The sequence below is a fragment of the Morone saxatilis genome, unplaced genomic scaffold (assembly GCF_004916995.1).
Source record: "Morone saxatilis isolate NCDOM2014 unplaced genomic scaffold, NCSU_SB_2.0 Contig14, whole genome shotgun sequence".
Classification (NCBI taxonomy): domain Eukaryota; kingdom Metazoa; phylum Chordata; class Actinopteri; family Moronidae; genus Morone; species Morone saxatilis.
The window spans coordinates 20,254,576-20,270,569 of record NW_023339696.1 but is presented as its reverse complement, the minus strand read 5'-3'; the positions used below and the strand labels follow the sequence as shown (position 1 = coordinate 20,270,569).

Below are 15,994 nucleotides of genomic sequence, written 5' to 3'. Positions count from 1 at the left end.
TTAGCAGCATAAATTAACTAAGGTGCAGTACAACTAAATAAAGTGATGAAGTGACATTTGCTGAGGGCGCAGTGTCTCCAGATGAGTTATACAACTTGTTGTGTTTTGCAGCTTGAGGATCTGAAGGTTCAGCTGGCCGAGTCGGAGAGTCGCAGACTGGAGCTGGAGGCTCAGCTGAGTACAGCGGGATATCATCAGCATAAGGTCTGATACATTTTATTATTTCAGTCTGTGTGCTTTAACATTCGGCCGCTAATCTTTTCTGAACTCTGTTTTGTTTCCTAAAGCTGGACCCTCCTCTTCCTTCTGAAGAAGACACAAGCGAACAGCCGTTAAACAGCCACTCGCAGACCCTGAAAGACGTGTACGAAGAAACCAGAGAGCTCTTACAACAGCAGAACATCATCAGACAGGACATGCAGCAGCAGCTCAGCTTCGAACCGCCTCCTTTAGCTCCTCAGACACCCAGAATCTGGCTGCACGACACGGAGGGAAATCTCCAAGAACTGGGGGATTTGACACCTTTACTGTCCCCTGCATCCGACAGCCAAGACGTTTTCCCCCAGAGCGACGGAGAGACCGCAGAACGACATCCGGACGTCGAGAACCAGCCGGACGGAGAAGATCGTCAGCAGGTTCCCGGCTCAGAAACACAAATAAATACCAGCGAGTATAGTTCACTGATTCTAGAGGAAGGAGACTCTCTGAGCTGCTGTGTGGAGCACCAGGCGACGGTGAGGAGGCTGGAGCTGCTCACCAGCCAGAACGAGGCTCTCAACCAGCGCAACCAGGAGATGCTGAACCAGCTGACAGAGGCGGACCGCGAGATCGAGCGTCTGAAAGCCGAGCTCAGCAGCAGCAGGTACACCGAACCCCTTCACCTCCCCGAGGTGGAGCAGCTGGGACAGACGGGGGCCGGCGATCTGGAGATGGAGCTGAGCTTGAGGAACCAGCAGCTCCTGGAGGCCCAGAGCTTGATCGCCTCCCTGGAGGAGAACCTGAGGGAGACGGAGGCGCTGCTGCAGCTGAACGTCCCGGAGGAGAGCGCGCAGGAGGAGAGCGAGAGCGCGGAGAACCTGCTCCGCTGTTTGGAGGCTACCGAGGCGAAGCTGACGGAGCTCGAGAGGCAGCTCGACCAATCGGAGCTCACCTGCGCGGCGCTCCAGACGCAGAACGCGCAGCTGAAGGAGGCGGACGAGCTTCACCGTCGGGCAGCTGCCGAGGCGGAGGCCGACATCAGGAGGCTGAACGAGGAGCTGGAGAAGGAGAGACCGAAGGACGGAGACAGAAACGGGTGCGTTTCAGGTGAAGAGAGGATCCAGAAGGTGATCGAGGGGATGGTGATGAGGTTGAACGCTTTGGGGAAACTACTGGAGGTGATCGACAGGTTGGACGTTGGTGTGAGAGGAGAAGAGGAGGAGAATCCTGCGGTGGCGAGTCAGCTGAAGTGGGAGGAGGAGTTCTGGAGTTTGCTGCTCAACAAACTGGAGTCGAATCCATCCCAGCTGCACGAGGAGAAACCCGTGGAAGAGCTTCTGAGCGAGGTGACCGAACGAATGATAGTGGAGAAACAAATGCTGCTTCTAGCTCTTCTGTCCGGGGCGGATGAAGGGAGGGAAGGTCTGGATATTATTTGGAATATTGCAAGTGAGGAAGCCAAAAAGCAGGATGAGAGCAGGATGTCGGACTTTAACGACGAGCTGTGTGAGATCAAACGTTTCAGAGGCTTAACGCAGATGAAAATCTCTTTGCTGAGTCGCCTCGCCTCCTCCGTCAGCCCCTCTGCTCAGGACCAGCTCCAGCTGATGGCCGACCGCCTCTCCGACTTCCACTTTTCGGAGCACCCCTGGTCCGGTTTCATCCACTCCGCAGCCACCGAGGCGTTCTACTGCTGCCACTTAAGCCGCCTGCGCTCGAAACACGAAAGGGAGCTCGAGGAAACCAGACAGAAACTTCTCACTGCGTCTCTCATCTGCAGCGACTGCGTGGACCTGATGGAGGAAAACAGGGAGCTGAGAGCGAGACTGTCGCACCTGGAGGGACAGCGGGCGCCGTCAGCGGGCGGGAAGATGGACGCGTGCTGCCAGACGGACGCAGATATCGAGGTACAGGTGGCGAAGGAAACTGGGGGAGAAGAGACGGTGGAGTGTATGGAAATCCCACCGTCGCGTGTCGAAGGTGAGTCGGAGACGGCGGACGAAGACACGAGAGAGACGAGTGACGCGTCCCGCGAGGAAACGGCGGCGGCGTTCGAGGCGGAGCCCGATTTCGTGCTGAGGAGGAGAGTGAAGGAGCTGGAGGAGCAGCTGTCCGTCGTGGAGGAGACGATGAAAGACGAGTTTGACGGGAAGATGAGTTTTGTTCAGACGCAACACGAGGAGGAGATGGAGAGGCTGAAGGTAGGCGGAGCGTCTGAGTATCATGAACATGAACGCTCAGCTTCTGTACTCGAAGGTTAATCTGTGGTCGTCTGTCGCTCCTACAGGTCACGTGCGAGCGCGGCTTCGCCTCCGTGGAGGAGTGTCATCTGAAGGTCGTGGAGGAGCTGCAGCGTCGACACCAGCAGGAAGTGGAGCGCCTCCTGGTGGAGAGAGACCGACTGCTGGAGGAGGAGAGCGCTGCCACGGCGACCGGTGAGGAGAGACGACAGCAGATGTTCTGATCTCGTAAAACGTCTTTAACAGAGTTTTATTGCACAGGAAGATTATTAATCTCTCTCTAGGAGCAGTAATAGTTTTATTAGTTGCTGTATATTTATTTCCATATTTGTAACTTCAGGAAAACGTTCAAACTGTCTCTGATATCCAGAATCACTTTATTCCTCCTCTCAGCGATCGCGGCCATCGGGAACGCTCACCGGCTGGAGCTGGAGAGGGAGGTGCAGAGGAGGAGTCGGGCAGAGACGGGAGACGCTCACCTGGAGGACGTTTACAGACAGCACAGGTACGTCTGCGGCGACTTACGGCGCTTTATTTGTTGTATTTCTGGCGTTCTGACGAGATCTCCGTGTCTGTGCTGGATGTTCGTGCAGCGAGGAGCTGGCCTCGTACCAACGGGAGCTCCAGGCGTTGTCCCAGCAGTTCTCTCTGAAGTGTCTGGAGAACGAACATCTGGTCCAGGCTCTGGATGCTGAGAGGAAGGCCTTGTGTCAGTGCCAGCAGGAAAACCAAGACCTGAGGACCAGAAACCAGGTCGGATACACGCTCTTTGATTTAATCTCCATCAGGACCAAATCAATAACAGATAAATCAATAACTGTGTTGTTGTTGTTGTTGTTGTTGTTGTTGTGCAGGAGCTGAACGGTCACCTGGCGGCTGAGATCTCCAGACTTTGTTCTCTGGTCCGTCAGGACGAACCGCCGCTCGGTCCGAGAGCGGACGCGTACGAGATGGAGGTGAGTGGAAGAACCAACCAGAAACTTTGATTATTAAACATTAAACATTATTAAATAATCATATTATATTAAAAACTGAACAGTGAACTCAGTAACTGCAGGAAGTTTGTGTAAAACGAGAGATTTGGATTCATTTTGAGCAGATTATTTCCTGTTTATTTATTTTATACATTTCTTCCTCCGTTTTATATATTTTTATTAATTTATAACAATCAATGTTTTCTCTCCCTCACACTTACCAGATACTAAGATATAGATCTGCTGTGTGTATTTTAAAAGTTTTCTAACACCTTAACATCAAGAAGACCTTGCGACCCCCTGTGAAACTCTAGCGACCCCTAGTGGGGGTCCCGACCTCAGGTTGGGAACCACTGACTAACTATATGTATAGTATTTAAGTCCTGTAATTAACTAAAGATTTAAAGTAAAATAAGGTTCCTTTTTATTTAATTCCACTTTTTACTTTGACCACATTTATTTCACAGCTTTACATAAACATAAGAACATTTATAAAATGATAAAATATAATGATAAATGAAACTAAACTGCAGTTAAATCAGTAAAAATCTGTCGTATATAATAAAATATCAGCCACAGAGACGTTTTCTTAATGTAGTACTTTTACTTAAAGCGGTTATAATCAATATTTGTACAATAACAATGTGATCGGCTCGATCAGAAGCTCCAAACAAACAGTTGTTGTATAATTATTGAAGGTTAAAGTCACAGAAAATAAATAAAAAAAGAAGATTTGTTTCACTATTAGGGAATAAAACAGGGTTTGAGCAGCGTGCGGCGCCCCCTGCTGTCCACTGTCCGTAGCTGATGTTTGATTCAGAGTTTTTATTTCAGATCAACCTGCGAGTGAAAGAGTCCGAGGTCCAGAGTCTGAAACAGGAGGTCGCGTCTCTGAAGGACGAGCTGCAGTCGGCACAACGGGTGAGAGTCACACAGACAATAAATAATAAACAATAATAATAAACAACAATAATAATAACCAACCTGAGCTTTCTGGAAGCCAGTTTGTTATTTAATTGTCTCCTTTTCTTCTATTTTTTGCAACAAACAATAAACAATAAAATGTTTTATTAACGTTTGTTAATGTAGAAATATATAAAAATAATTATTTTATAAACATTTTTGTTTTTATTTACATTAAAAAAAAGCTCAAAATTTGTCAGCACAGTAACGCCAGAAAGGTCGTAAACAATCTGTTATTATTATTATTATTATTATTATTATTATTTACACACGAGCATAAAGAATAAAACTGAGACGTATTGATAGTAAGAATCTATTAAAAACCTGTTTTAAATAATCTTTTCTCACTTTTACGAAACGTTTTTCCTTTTTTATCACAACAACAAAACAAACAAAAACAACAGCCAACAATTAAACCAAATATTACAAAAACAAACAAACATAAACATTCATTCAGCCTCCAGAATCAGTAAACACAGTTAGACGACGATGAAGTTGTTGTTGTTGTTGTTGTTGTTGTTTACAGTCGTCAATGAGGTCGATTATTAGGAAATAACGACCCGATCGTCTCCGTTACAGGACAAGAGGAACGCCGTGAAGACGTACAAGGACGCGTACGGCGAGCTGAGCGCGGCGAGGGCGGACAGCGAGCGAGAGCTGGACGAGCTGAGGGAGAACCTGAGGCTGGCCCGCCGCGCTCTGGACCACAATGCACCCTGATAGCTCCACATTTCAGAATAAAAGTATTTAATACAAGACAAATCATTCCCTCCTGTAACCTTTAAAGTTTTATTTAATAAATCCAGAAACTGTTTTTAAGTTTTTACCATCGTCGTTAAGAAATAAGTGTTTATGTTATTTTATATATTTTTTATCTGTACAGACATTTTGTTATTGTAAGACTGATTACATGTTTTATCATATTTGTGTTTGTTTGTTTGTTTGTTTGTTTGTTGTCCTCATCCTCTGCTGTACGTGTCGTTAAACTGTCGTTTTTTTTTACATCAATTAAATCTTTTTAAATTAAAATCTTAAAACATTTCTGTCAGTGGACTCTGATTTATATATTTGTATTAATATAATTATTATTAATTAAATGAAATTGGCAGATTAAAACGGTCTCGGTGTGTTTTTATTGTAGAAATATTCAGGCTGTTTCAGACCTTCATCACTGTTTGTGGAGGAAGAAGAAGATGATGAAGACGTAAAGTTATCCGGATACACACAGTCAGGTTCCGGGTGGATACTTCAAAATAAAAGCCTAGCATGGGGTGACTTTGTAGAGTTGTTATTGTTGCACAGCTGAGATGTTTGAGAGTTTTAGTTGAACAGAATATAGTAAAAAATTATATTTAATAAAATAATATTAACATAAAATAAGTAATAAACTTTAGTGTGAAATTATTAAAACTTACTGAAATAGATTAACGAGCTTTTATACGACAAACAAAGAAAATAACACATTAATTCAAGTACTGTATTTAAGTGTATTAAAGTACTTTACTTTTACTCCACTACATTTATTGATTATCTTAAAGTCACATTATTGATACAGAATATAAACAAATAAACTGATCAGTTATTTAAGGTTAAGATAAAAGTTTATTGTATTTAAGGTTCATCAAAATTAACTCTATTAACGCTGTTTTTATTTGCTTTATTGTGATATTTGAATTAAGTTATTGACTATTTGTTTTTACCAGGTAATTAGTGATTTTATTTGATTAAATTTTTAAAGTAACTGCAGCACAGTAAGTATTTACTGAGCCTAACAATGAATCTGAGCAACTTATATCAACAGAAAAGAGACTAAAACAAAGTAATATTCAAAACAAAACAGAAAATATAAAATATAAGTTAAATTTAATTAACTTAAAGATAGATACTTTATTTATCCCGAGGGAAATTCAAGTATCCAGTAGCATACAAAATACAAAACATACATTACTTACATTAAACATACATTAGACTAGAATTCAAAGTTAACTTGAAAATAAAAAAGGGGGTTTAATTAAGATATAAAGCAGTATAAGTAGTTCAAAAAGTGTTAAGGCATTTCTCTTTTCCAGTTGTTATTCATAAATGCAACAAAACTTTATTGTTATAAAAGAAAACTTTGTTTTATTTTGGTCTTTCCTTACTTGTGCTTTTTTTTAAATATTATTTATTTTGGCATCCTGCTGGTATTTATATAATAATAATATAATAATAATCTTATTTTAATTGAAAAGTTTTTGCATATTTAAATGCAACTCTGTGCGATTCTCTTCCTTCCACTTATTTATAGTATATATACTTAGTTATTTTATTTATTTATTTTTAACTATTTTCCCCTCTATATGATTTCAATCTGGGGAGTCCATTACATTTATTATTTTACATTTTCTGCCTTTATAACAGAAAACCAACAAACAGAAAACACGAACCAACTTTTATTTTCCAACCACACAAAACGTGGAGCTTTTACTTTGAAGGCGCGGGGCTCTCTCTCTTCCGGCGTCATCCGGGTGTTTCCTCGGCGGCTTGACTGAGCAGGAAGAAGGAGTCCATGATGAGAACTTTAAAAGACAACAGCAGCGCGGAGGCGGAGGAGGAGGAGGAGGTCGGTCACCTGCCGGTTACCTGCCGGTCACCTGTCGGTCACCTGCCGGTCACCTGCCGCCAGCTCGCTCATTAAAATGTGAATCAGCCGTTTGACTCGTCGAGCCTCGTTCTGGGATCAACGTCTCCGCGGGGCTAACGTTAGCTTCGAGCTCCGTGAGCCAGCAGAGCCAGCGGGCGGTCTCAGCCTCTGAGTCCGGGCTGTCGGCGCCGATCTCCGGCCACCGGAGGGTGAGAGCACCGCTGGAGAGAACCGTGGTTGGCTGTTGTTGTTGTTGTTGTTTATTTACAGGTGACACCTTTAACAGCAGTGCACGGGCCTACCTGTAAACATCTGTAAACATCTGGTAGTAGAGAGCTCAGGTTAACTGGTTATTAATTATATTTATATGTTATATATTATTATATTTGTATTGTTGTTATTATATTTCTCACAATTAAATCCGGTTTAATATTTGTTTTTGTTTATTTTTTCGTAAACTGTTATATCGCATTAAAATACACTAAAATTATTATTATTAAAATGATTAAAGTTGTTTAAATAAGCAGAATATAAATATAACCTGCGCGTTCATTAAAATTATTAATAATTGTTTTTAATGTTATAATTATTGTTATTATTAGTTTGTTTTTATAAAATACATATAATTATTATTTTATTTGAATTTTATTGTTTGTTATTATCACTATCACATAATAATAATAATTTAAATAAAGTAAAATATCTGTACAGTTTGCTGTAGCATAAATACAACAATAATAATACAAATTATTATTTAAATCACACATTTAAAACAAGCAGAGGTGACCGAAGTGCCTCTGACAGAAAAGTGCACAACACCAATAAAAGACAATAAAAATATATAAATATAATATATAAATATAAATATAAGACAATAACAAATAAATGTAAAGACAGAAGTAATTTAATTAAAAGATTAAAGAATTAAAACCCACTAAGAACAATCAAAAGCCATAAAACACATTTACATCTTCAGTTTTGTCTTTATTTATTTATAAATACATTTATATTATATATTATAAATACATTTTATAGAATATAAAATAAACAGAACAATGCTCAGGAGAGGTTTGTAACACTCAGCGTCTCACTAACAGTTGTTTTCATTATTGATCGGTGTGTATTAGTTGTGTGTTTCAGCGTTTATGTTTGGTCCCACAGTTCTTACAGGTTAGTATATAAATCAACAGGTGTTTGTGCAGAATAAACTTTATAATAAAATATCACAAAAAAACATAAACAAGCTCCTCGTTTTTACTTTAAACACCTAGTTTTAGTTTTTAGATCAGTTGTAGTTCATTAACGTTAAACTTCGCCCCCCCCCCGTCTGAGACTCACTGATTCATTAACAGAAAAATATGAACAAATATTAAAAAACGACAAAATAAAAATAACTATTTTGATTATTGATTTATCGATTTTTCAAACAAAAACAGTAAAAACAGAAAAACAGTTCTGGTTTCGGCTCCTTCAGCGAGCTTTTCTTTGTCCTAACTCTCTGTGACCTCAGAAGACGTCTGTTGCAGATGAACTTTGACCTTTAGGATCTCAGTCGTGTCTTTCTGTGTGTCCGTTGCAGTGATGGAAGTTTCCTCTCAGGATCCGTCTCTCGTGGCCGTGGACCTGTCGAAGGGTTTCTCCGTCCCCCCTCTGACCCGCGGCCACACTGAAGCCATGGACCTGGCGAAGAAGCCCGAGTGGTACCACAGACGGCCGGCGAGCTGCAGCCCGGAGATCAGCTCGCCGTTCAGAACCAGAGCCTCGTCCTCCTTCGGCTCTCTGTCGGCGCAGCGGCACCCGGAGCCGGTCGCTCCCGTCCACTGCCGAGACCTGGAGCAGGGCCCGGAGGCGCTGGGCAACTACATGAACTCGAGTCTAGCGCCGGGTCTGTACCGCGACGGCGTGCACGGCAGCCTGTGGCACCCGGGGTTCTACGGGCCCAACCAGAGCGGCGGCCCGGTTCCCGAGAGCAGCGGCGGGGAGGAGAGCGACAGCGGCTCGGACGTGATCTTCCTGGTTTCCTCGGCGAAGGAGCCGCTCTTGTGCAGCCCGTTCATCCAGGACGGCGTGCGGCACATCGTGGAGCCGCTGTCGCCGGCCGTGTCGTCGCTGGACGAGGCGAGGGGTTGCTATCACCTACCTCAACCTCTGAGCTCGCCCAGTCCCGACAGCTCGTACTCCGAGGACTCCTCCGACAGCTCCGTGGACATTCCCGTGCACCACACCAGGCCCGTGGTCCTGCTGTCCGACCTGAGCGCGGTCTACGGAAACCCCGCCGAGTCTCCGGTGGACATTTCGAGCGACGACAGCGACGTCATCGAGGTTTCAGTCACGAACGAGAAGAAGAACTTTCCTTGTAAGAAAGGTCTGGCGAGAGAAACTCCGCCTCAGAGCGAGGACGAGAAACCGACCCGAGAGGTTCGGCGCAGCACCAGAATCCGGAAACCCGTCTCGGAAACGCCTCAGTTCACCTGCAGCCCGTCGCGGCACAGCCTGAGGCGGCGAGCCAAGAACGACGTGGTGGGAATCTACAACGAATGCTGCGACTCCGACGACATGATGGAGTACGCGGCGAGGCTGTCCAGCTCAGACGAGTCGGTGCCGCAGACACCGGCGGCGCCGAGAGCGAGCAGCCACTCAGAGGAGTCCGGCGTGGACAAGAAGGCGCCGGAGAAAGAGCCGCAGCCTCGCCGCACGGTGCCCCGAGCGAAGAGCGTCAACCGTAAACGGAAGAAGCCCCTCGCCGTTCGGAAAGCTAAAAAGTTAAGACGAACCGAACAGAAGGGCGTCGCGCCGGAGCGAAGGGACAAGTCGGCAAACGCAAAAACTGTGGTGAGGCGGAAGAAGAAGCGGCGCTCGCGGAGCGGAGCGTCCGCTCAGTTTCCTCCCCGAGAGCCGGAGATCAAACTTAAATATGCAAACGTTAAAGAGGAGAAGAAGGACAAGAAATGTGGAAGTTTCTGCCCGTTTGTTCACGTGGAGAAGAAGATGTGCACCGTCGTCAACTACCAGGAGGAGGAGGCGGCGGTGAGGAGCAGCCGAGGAGGAGGAGGAGCACAGCAGACCCGGTCTCTGTCGGGGTTCGTTCCCAACTCCTCCTGCTTCCAGCTCGGTCGCTTCAGCTCGGACAGCCAGCGTCAGGACTCGCTGTTGTGCTGCCTGTGCGGCCAGACGGCAAACGCCACGGGGCTCGGGGACCTTCACGGCCCGTACCGCCCCACCAGCCCGCACGTGGACTACCAGAACCAGAACGGCGGCACTGAGCAGAAAGAGGAAGAACATTTACCCGTCAGTTCCTCCGAGGACGGCGGTTCTCCCCCGAAGGTGCCTCTTCGTCTGGACGAGTGCTGGATCCACGAGGACTGCGGTATCTGGTCCGCCGGCGTCTTCCTGGTCCGGGGGAAGCTGTACGGGTTGGAGGAGGCGGCGCGGGTCGCACAGGAAACTGTGAGTGACACTCGGGTAGTTCTTCTCCGTGTCTGACAGCGTTATGGAAGAGGATCCCTACAGAGAGAGACCTTCAGTTCAACCAGGAGCAGAAATATCAGTCACTCTCTCAGACTCCAGAGACACAAACACTCATTTTAGCTCCACGCCGTCCTGACATTAAAACTTCATTAAAGTGGACAGAAACAGAATGAAACTCATTAAAAGCGTCTCTGTTAGTGTTTCCAAACAAAATCCCACCAACTCTTTGGGTTTGGGTGGAAAATAAATTCCTTGAATTTTTCACCGACGTAGGATTGATGTAAAAACAGCACGTTTTCAGTCGGAGCAAAAAGGGAACCGGCTGGGAAACAAACACAGGGACGGCGGCTGCGATACAACACAGGCAGAGGGAGAGAGACACCATGTGACTCTGTAGCTTTACACAGAGAACAGCTGTTTGCTGATATATTCATATGTATATAATCTTTAAGGATTATTCTGTCACGTTTTCTAAAATTCTTTCCTTAAAAATGTTAAATAATTCTGAAAAATGCCCCAAAAAAGTCAAAATAAAAGTCCAAGACGACGTCGTTCACATGTTGGTTTTTGTCCAAAACATCAAATTACTCAGATTACAACAATAGTTTATATATACAGTCGAGTTTATTCATATCTGACAATGAAAAGCAGCAAATCCTCAGTTACAAGAAGCTGAAACTACAGAATGTGGAGTCATTTTCACTATTTAGATAATTAATTGCTGATAAAAATTGTTTTTCTGGCGATCGACTAAATTATTAATGAGCTCTAAAGTGGATATTTTTTAAAAGTTAGTTTTATTTAGCTTGAAATTCCCTCCTTGTGTTACAACCCGAAACACTATTGTTGGTGAGAATTTCAAATTAAAAGCACTTTAAACGTCTGAAGCCTCCTGTTACATTCAGCTTTCAAACGTTTAAAATTAAAATATTTACACAAAATAGACAAAAAAAAAACAACAAAATAACAATAAAAGTCCAGTAACTGACTGAAACAAGAGTAATTTATTGAAATAGATGTAAAAAATAGAGTTATTTAAGTTATTTTGACATGATTCTGCTTCACGTAAAGAGATAAAACTCTGCTTCTTTCTCACTTTGTGCGTCTGCTTTCAGAAATGTTCAGCGTGCCAACAAACCGGTGCAATAATGGGATGTTTCCAGAAGGGCTGTCCCAGGAACTATCACTACAGATGTGCCATTCAGTCAGGTACACAATTAAATACGTGTCAGAAATCAACTAAAATACATATTTTCCCGCCTGTGAAGGTGACGGATGAGTCGAGATGTTGACTCACTCGTGTGGGAAGGTTGTCGTTCTCACTCAGCCTGAAATGACGAATGTTTTAACGATTTCTTTTTTTTGTTTTTTTCAGGCTGTTTCTTAAACGAAGACAACTTCTCCATCAGATGTCCAGAGCACAAGGTGAACAGAGAGGAAGTGTGAGGAGCTGCGCGGCCTCCGGGGGGCGCTGCTGTACTCCGGTGTTAGTGTGTGTGCAGCTTGTAGAGGAAGCAGCAGCACAGTTAATGTTTATATCTGTAAATGATAACGTGGTAAATGCTGGTTTTAGTGTGTAAAGTATGTGGACACTCCTGTTTGTTTGATTTGAGGCTGTTTTTCATGATTTTGATTCAATTTTAAAACTAAACTGACCTATAAAGGCACAATGACTACATATCTGCTTTTATATGTGCAAATTATGAACAAACACGATGTTATATTTCATATAAATGGATTATTGGTTAATATTAATGGATAAAAAGTTTAAATAGTTAGATACAAGTAATGATAAACAGCTAATAGTTAGATTATTGATTAAAAGTAAAAGGTAATGGATACAAAGTAAAACTAGTTGCTGGATAATGGATAATATTAAACCATAATACTATATACTGCTCTACAAAGGCACAATGGCAACATATTTGCTCAAATTTAAACTTTTAAATGTGCATTTTTTAACAATTTTGACCAAATATGTTGTTATATTTTATACATATTTAGTTCACAGGTTGTGTTGTGATATTAAGCAGATCTTCTCTTTGCTGCATTATCTGATAATCTTTCTTTATTTGTGTTGAGCTGATGTTGTTGTTGTTGTTTGTTTGTTTGTTTGTTTCCGACAGAACAGACCGTTCACAGGTGGAAACAGAAAACACAAGAGATGACGTGAAATACGTTTGGGAAGCACTGGAGGTGAGAAATATTGATCATTTAAACAACTTTAAGTGGAATAGCTCGTTTGTAGAGCTGAAACAGTCAATCAATCAATCGATCAATCAGGAGAAAATTAACCTGAAACTATTTTAAAAATCTATTCATCTTTTTAGTAATTTTTCAAATTATTTGATGAGAGAGCGAGACAGTGAGCAGAGAATTAGAAACAGCATATAGTTAACTAAAAGTAACAGTTAATAGTTAACTAAAAGTAACAGTTAACAGTTAATAGTTAACTAAAAGTAACAGCTAATAGTTAATAGTTAACTAAAAGTAACAGTTAATACTTAATAGTTACTAAAAGTAAGAGTTAATAGTAACTAAAAGTAAGTTAATAGTTAATAGTTAACTAAAAGTAACAGTTAATAGTTAATAGTTACTAAAAGTAACAGTTGATAGTTAATAGTTACTAAAAGTAAGAGTTAATAGTTAATAGCAGACATTAATGTATAAACCCATTAAAGGTTACTTGTTGGTGATTGATCGACATTAATAACTATTGATTGTTGCAGCTCTACTAATTTATAACCACAATAGAATCATTTTATGTTCAGAAACGATATTTTCTTCCTGTTTTAACGTCTCTGTTTGTGTTTCCAGAGCGATCCTCAGATCTCCTCAGGGTGCGACATGAACGGCCTGATTCCACCGCTGCAGTTTTATTACGTTAACGAACGCTAACGAGCGATAACGAACACTTGACGCTCGCGTTTCCTCGAGCGGGAGGCGAAAAACCTTCTGCTGAGATCTCGTCATTAAAGACCGATCAACCAGGGGCCACTCGACAACTTTTATAAGTCTTTGTTCTGTTTTTATGTGTGTGTGAGTGTGTGTGTGTGTGTGTGTCTGTCTGTGTGAGTGTGAGTGTGTGTGTTTATTTATTCCTCTTATTAAAGCTCCACCTGGACGTCACAAATACAGTTTTATTATTTAAACATAGTTATTATAGCTTTATAGATCCATTGTATAGAATATAAACTTTATATAAGAACTCTTCTTTTTACTACTTTTGTATTTCTCGTAGTGTTTCAGTCACATAAACACATAATTTATTTCCCGGCTGCATGAACAGTTGATGTTTGCACATTCAGTTGTTATTTATGTCCCTTTTTTCTTTCAACTAAAATGATTTAAATGTAATATAAAGCTGCACTAAGCCAGAGTTAAATGTAATAATGTGGCGTTCGCAGCGTTTTACGACCACAAACCGTACGTTTATAAAGAGAGCGAGACATCAGCGTTAAAGGGTCGCTGTAACGAGGTTTGGAACAGTCAAATAAAAACAGTTTAAAGCTTCTTAAATGTGACGATTGTCGTTAAATTTTCTGTTATATCACTTTAAATTGAATATTTGAGGTTTAAAACAAAACAATTTGTCACTTTTGGGGGGTAATTTACCAATTTAAAAGCATAAAATAATATTGTATCGCTTTGTTAGCTAGGTTCATTGTTTCATGTGTGAATTATTAAGGTTAAAACCCCCTCTGCTCCACCCTCTCTAACCAAACTCCATTCAAAAAACGGCGGTTTTAAGGAAGGTTCGTATTTCTTCACAGTAAAAACTTTACTTACACAATCTTTAAGACTTTTTTCTGATTCTCTTCAGTCTACAGAAACAATCTGCTCACATCATTTACTCAGTAACTTCATTAACGAACCTGTGATGAAGAGTTTAACACACACACACACGAGGGGGTGTGGTCGTCCGCTCTCATCTTCAGAAACAGGAAGTATAACGTTGCCATGGATACAGTGAGTTACGCTCTAATACGATTATTTTAACTAAAAAGAAGAATTGTTGAAGCAGATTACATACATTTTAAGTACCTTTTAAGTTACAGAAACATTCCTGATTAAATACTTTTTATTTTCACAAAACAAATAAAAGTTACAAAATTAAGTCACTTAAAATTATTAAAGCTACTTTTTATCTAACAAAATTAAGTTTTTCTTCAAATTCTCGACGAGATCAGTTTCAACGAGTTAAATTAACTTCATAATTAGATTTTTCTTTAAATTCTTTTGTCAAAGACAGACGAACAGACTCACCGATTTACTGTGAAACTGAACAAAACTTCGGGCTTATTCCCGTATTAAACCCCTCTGTCCCGAATAATCCACAGATTAAATATATGAATTGACCCTTTATTGCGCCTAGTGCAGCTTTAACCATCCATCATCTCACCGCGCCGACGAACCATCGACTGTTTAAAAGTAAAGAGTTTGATTTCATGACTTTTTATTATTTGAGGAATAAAAATGTACGTTATTTAATAAAAGTCAATAAAACGGAGTCAGTGTTTGTCTCAGAGAGGCCTGATGAATGTTGTTGTTGTTGTTGTTGTTGTGCAGACGTCCCACACAGGAACTGAATGTTCTCGCTGTGTGTGAGTTCTGGCCGCTCGCCAAACACCTGAAGGGGATTTTTTGTTTGTGTGAGAGAAGGATGTTTGTTTCCAGTGCAGTTAAACTTATTTTAGTGTCGACTGAAACCAGAAGAAACTGAATCCACACCTGTTTAAAATCTAATGAGATCTTTTTTCTTGATTTGTTTGTTTCTGCTGTTGTGAAGGTGAGAGATATGTTGACACAACAGAGTCTCAAAGTCTCATATTAGCTTCTAATATAGATTCATTGCACATTTTCAGTCTAACTATATTTGATTAATAATAAAATCTGTGTGCAGTTTAGTTATTTGTTGATTCAGGGACAGAAAGAAATACAGATAAACAGAGAAAATTAAACTCGAGCAGGTAATTAGCTCTCTGACGTTAGTGGTTATTTAACCTTTATTTAACCAGAAAGTCCCTTAAGATTGAAATCTCCTTTCCAAAGGGAGAGCTGGCACACAGTTATAATATAAATATAAATAAAAACAATCGACGGGGAAACTCAGCGTGACGTCGTACACAATATATAAATTAAATTATCTGTGTAGATTAATGTGACGGCCACTAAATCATAAAACGCAGAGAACCAGCAGCAGCATGTAGACAACATCAATATTGTATACATCAATACACTTAAAAATGTTAAAATAAACCTTATTGTGAAAGTAAATGTTTTAGTGGCTCATTTAACAAACTAACTTAAATCTTAAATGTTACCAGACTGAATGGATCAAATTCTGATAGACTTCAGTGTGTTAATGCTTATAAAATGTTCTCCTGTATATTTTAAAGCCACTTTTACAGTTAAAGTTAATTGTAAACTGTTTTTGGGTCAACGTCTCTGCTGTAATTACACCGTTTGGCCACTAGGTCAGATCGGCTTTAGAGCCCGGCGTTCAGCATTTAGTTTATTTTTGTGAA

At 41.5% G+C, this 15,994-nt stretch overlaps 2 protein-coding genes across 4 annotated transcripts in view; both read left to right on the top strand.

Moving 5' to 3' along the window:
* LOC118323101 (myosin phosphatase Rho-interacting protein-like) overlaps positions 1-5,482 on the top strand; it is a 23,822-nt gene extending 18,340 nt beyond the window's left edge. For both annotated transcript variants that reach the window (XM_035655025.1, XM_035655023.1), the window contains exons 15-22: positions 112-204; positions 288-2,399; positions 2,486-2,633; positions 2,832-2,943; positions 3,032-3,191; positions 3,293-3,394; positions 4,247-4,333; positions 4,955-5,482. In XM_035655025.1, coding sequence (XP_035510918.1) covers positions 112-204; positions 288-2,399; positions 2,486-2,633; positions 2,832-2,943; positions 3,032-3,191; positions 3,293-3,394; positions 4,247-4,333; positions 4,955-5,095 — 2,955 coding nt within the window. In that variant the 3' untranslated portion in view covers positions 5,096-5,482. The remainder of the gene's footprint in view (positions 1-111; positions 205-287; positions 2,400-2,485; positions 2,634-2,831; positions 2,944-3,031; positions 3,192-3,292; positions 3,395-4,246; positions 4,334-4,954) is intronic.
* A 1,413-nt stretch (positions 5,483-6,895) lies between these two features.
* On the top strand, positions 6,896-15,591 carry LOC118323494 (transcription factor 20-like). Of its 2 annotated transcripts, none has more exons than XM_035655469.1 (6): positions 6,896-7,207; positions 8,578-10,445; positions 11,582-11,675; positions 11,842-11,891; positions 12,598-12,662; positions 13,284-15,591. In XM_035655469.1, the coding sequence occupies exons 2-5, from the start codon at positions 8,580-8,582 to the stop codon at positions 12,637-12,639; spliced, it is 2,052 nt and encodes a 683-aa protein (XP_035511362.1). In that variant the 5' UTR covers positions 6,896-7,207; positions 8,578-8,579; the 3' UTR covers positions 12,640-12,662; positions 13,284-15,591. The 2 variants fall into 2 exon arrangements, with proteins under 2 accessions (XP_035511362.1, XP_035511361.1); XM_035655468.1 differs by having other exon boundaries at positions 12,593-12,662; positions 13,284-15,588.
* The last annotated feature ends 403 nt before the right edge of the window (positions 15,592-15,994 follow it).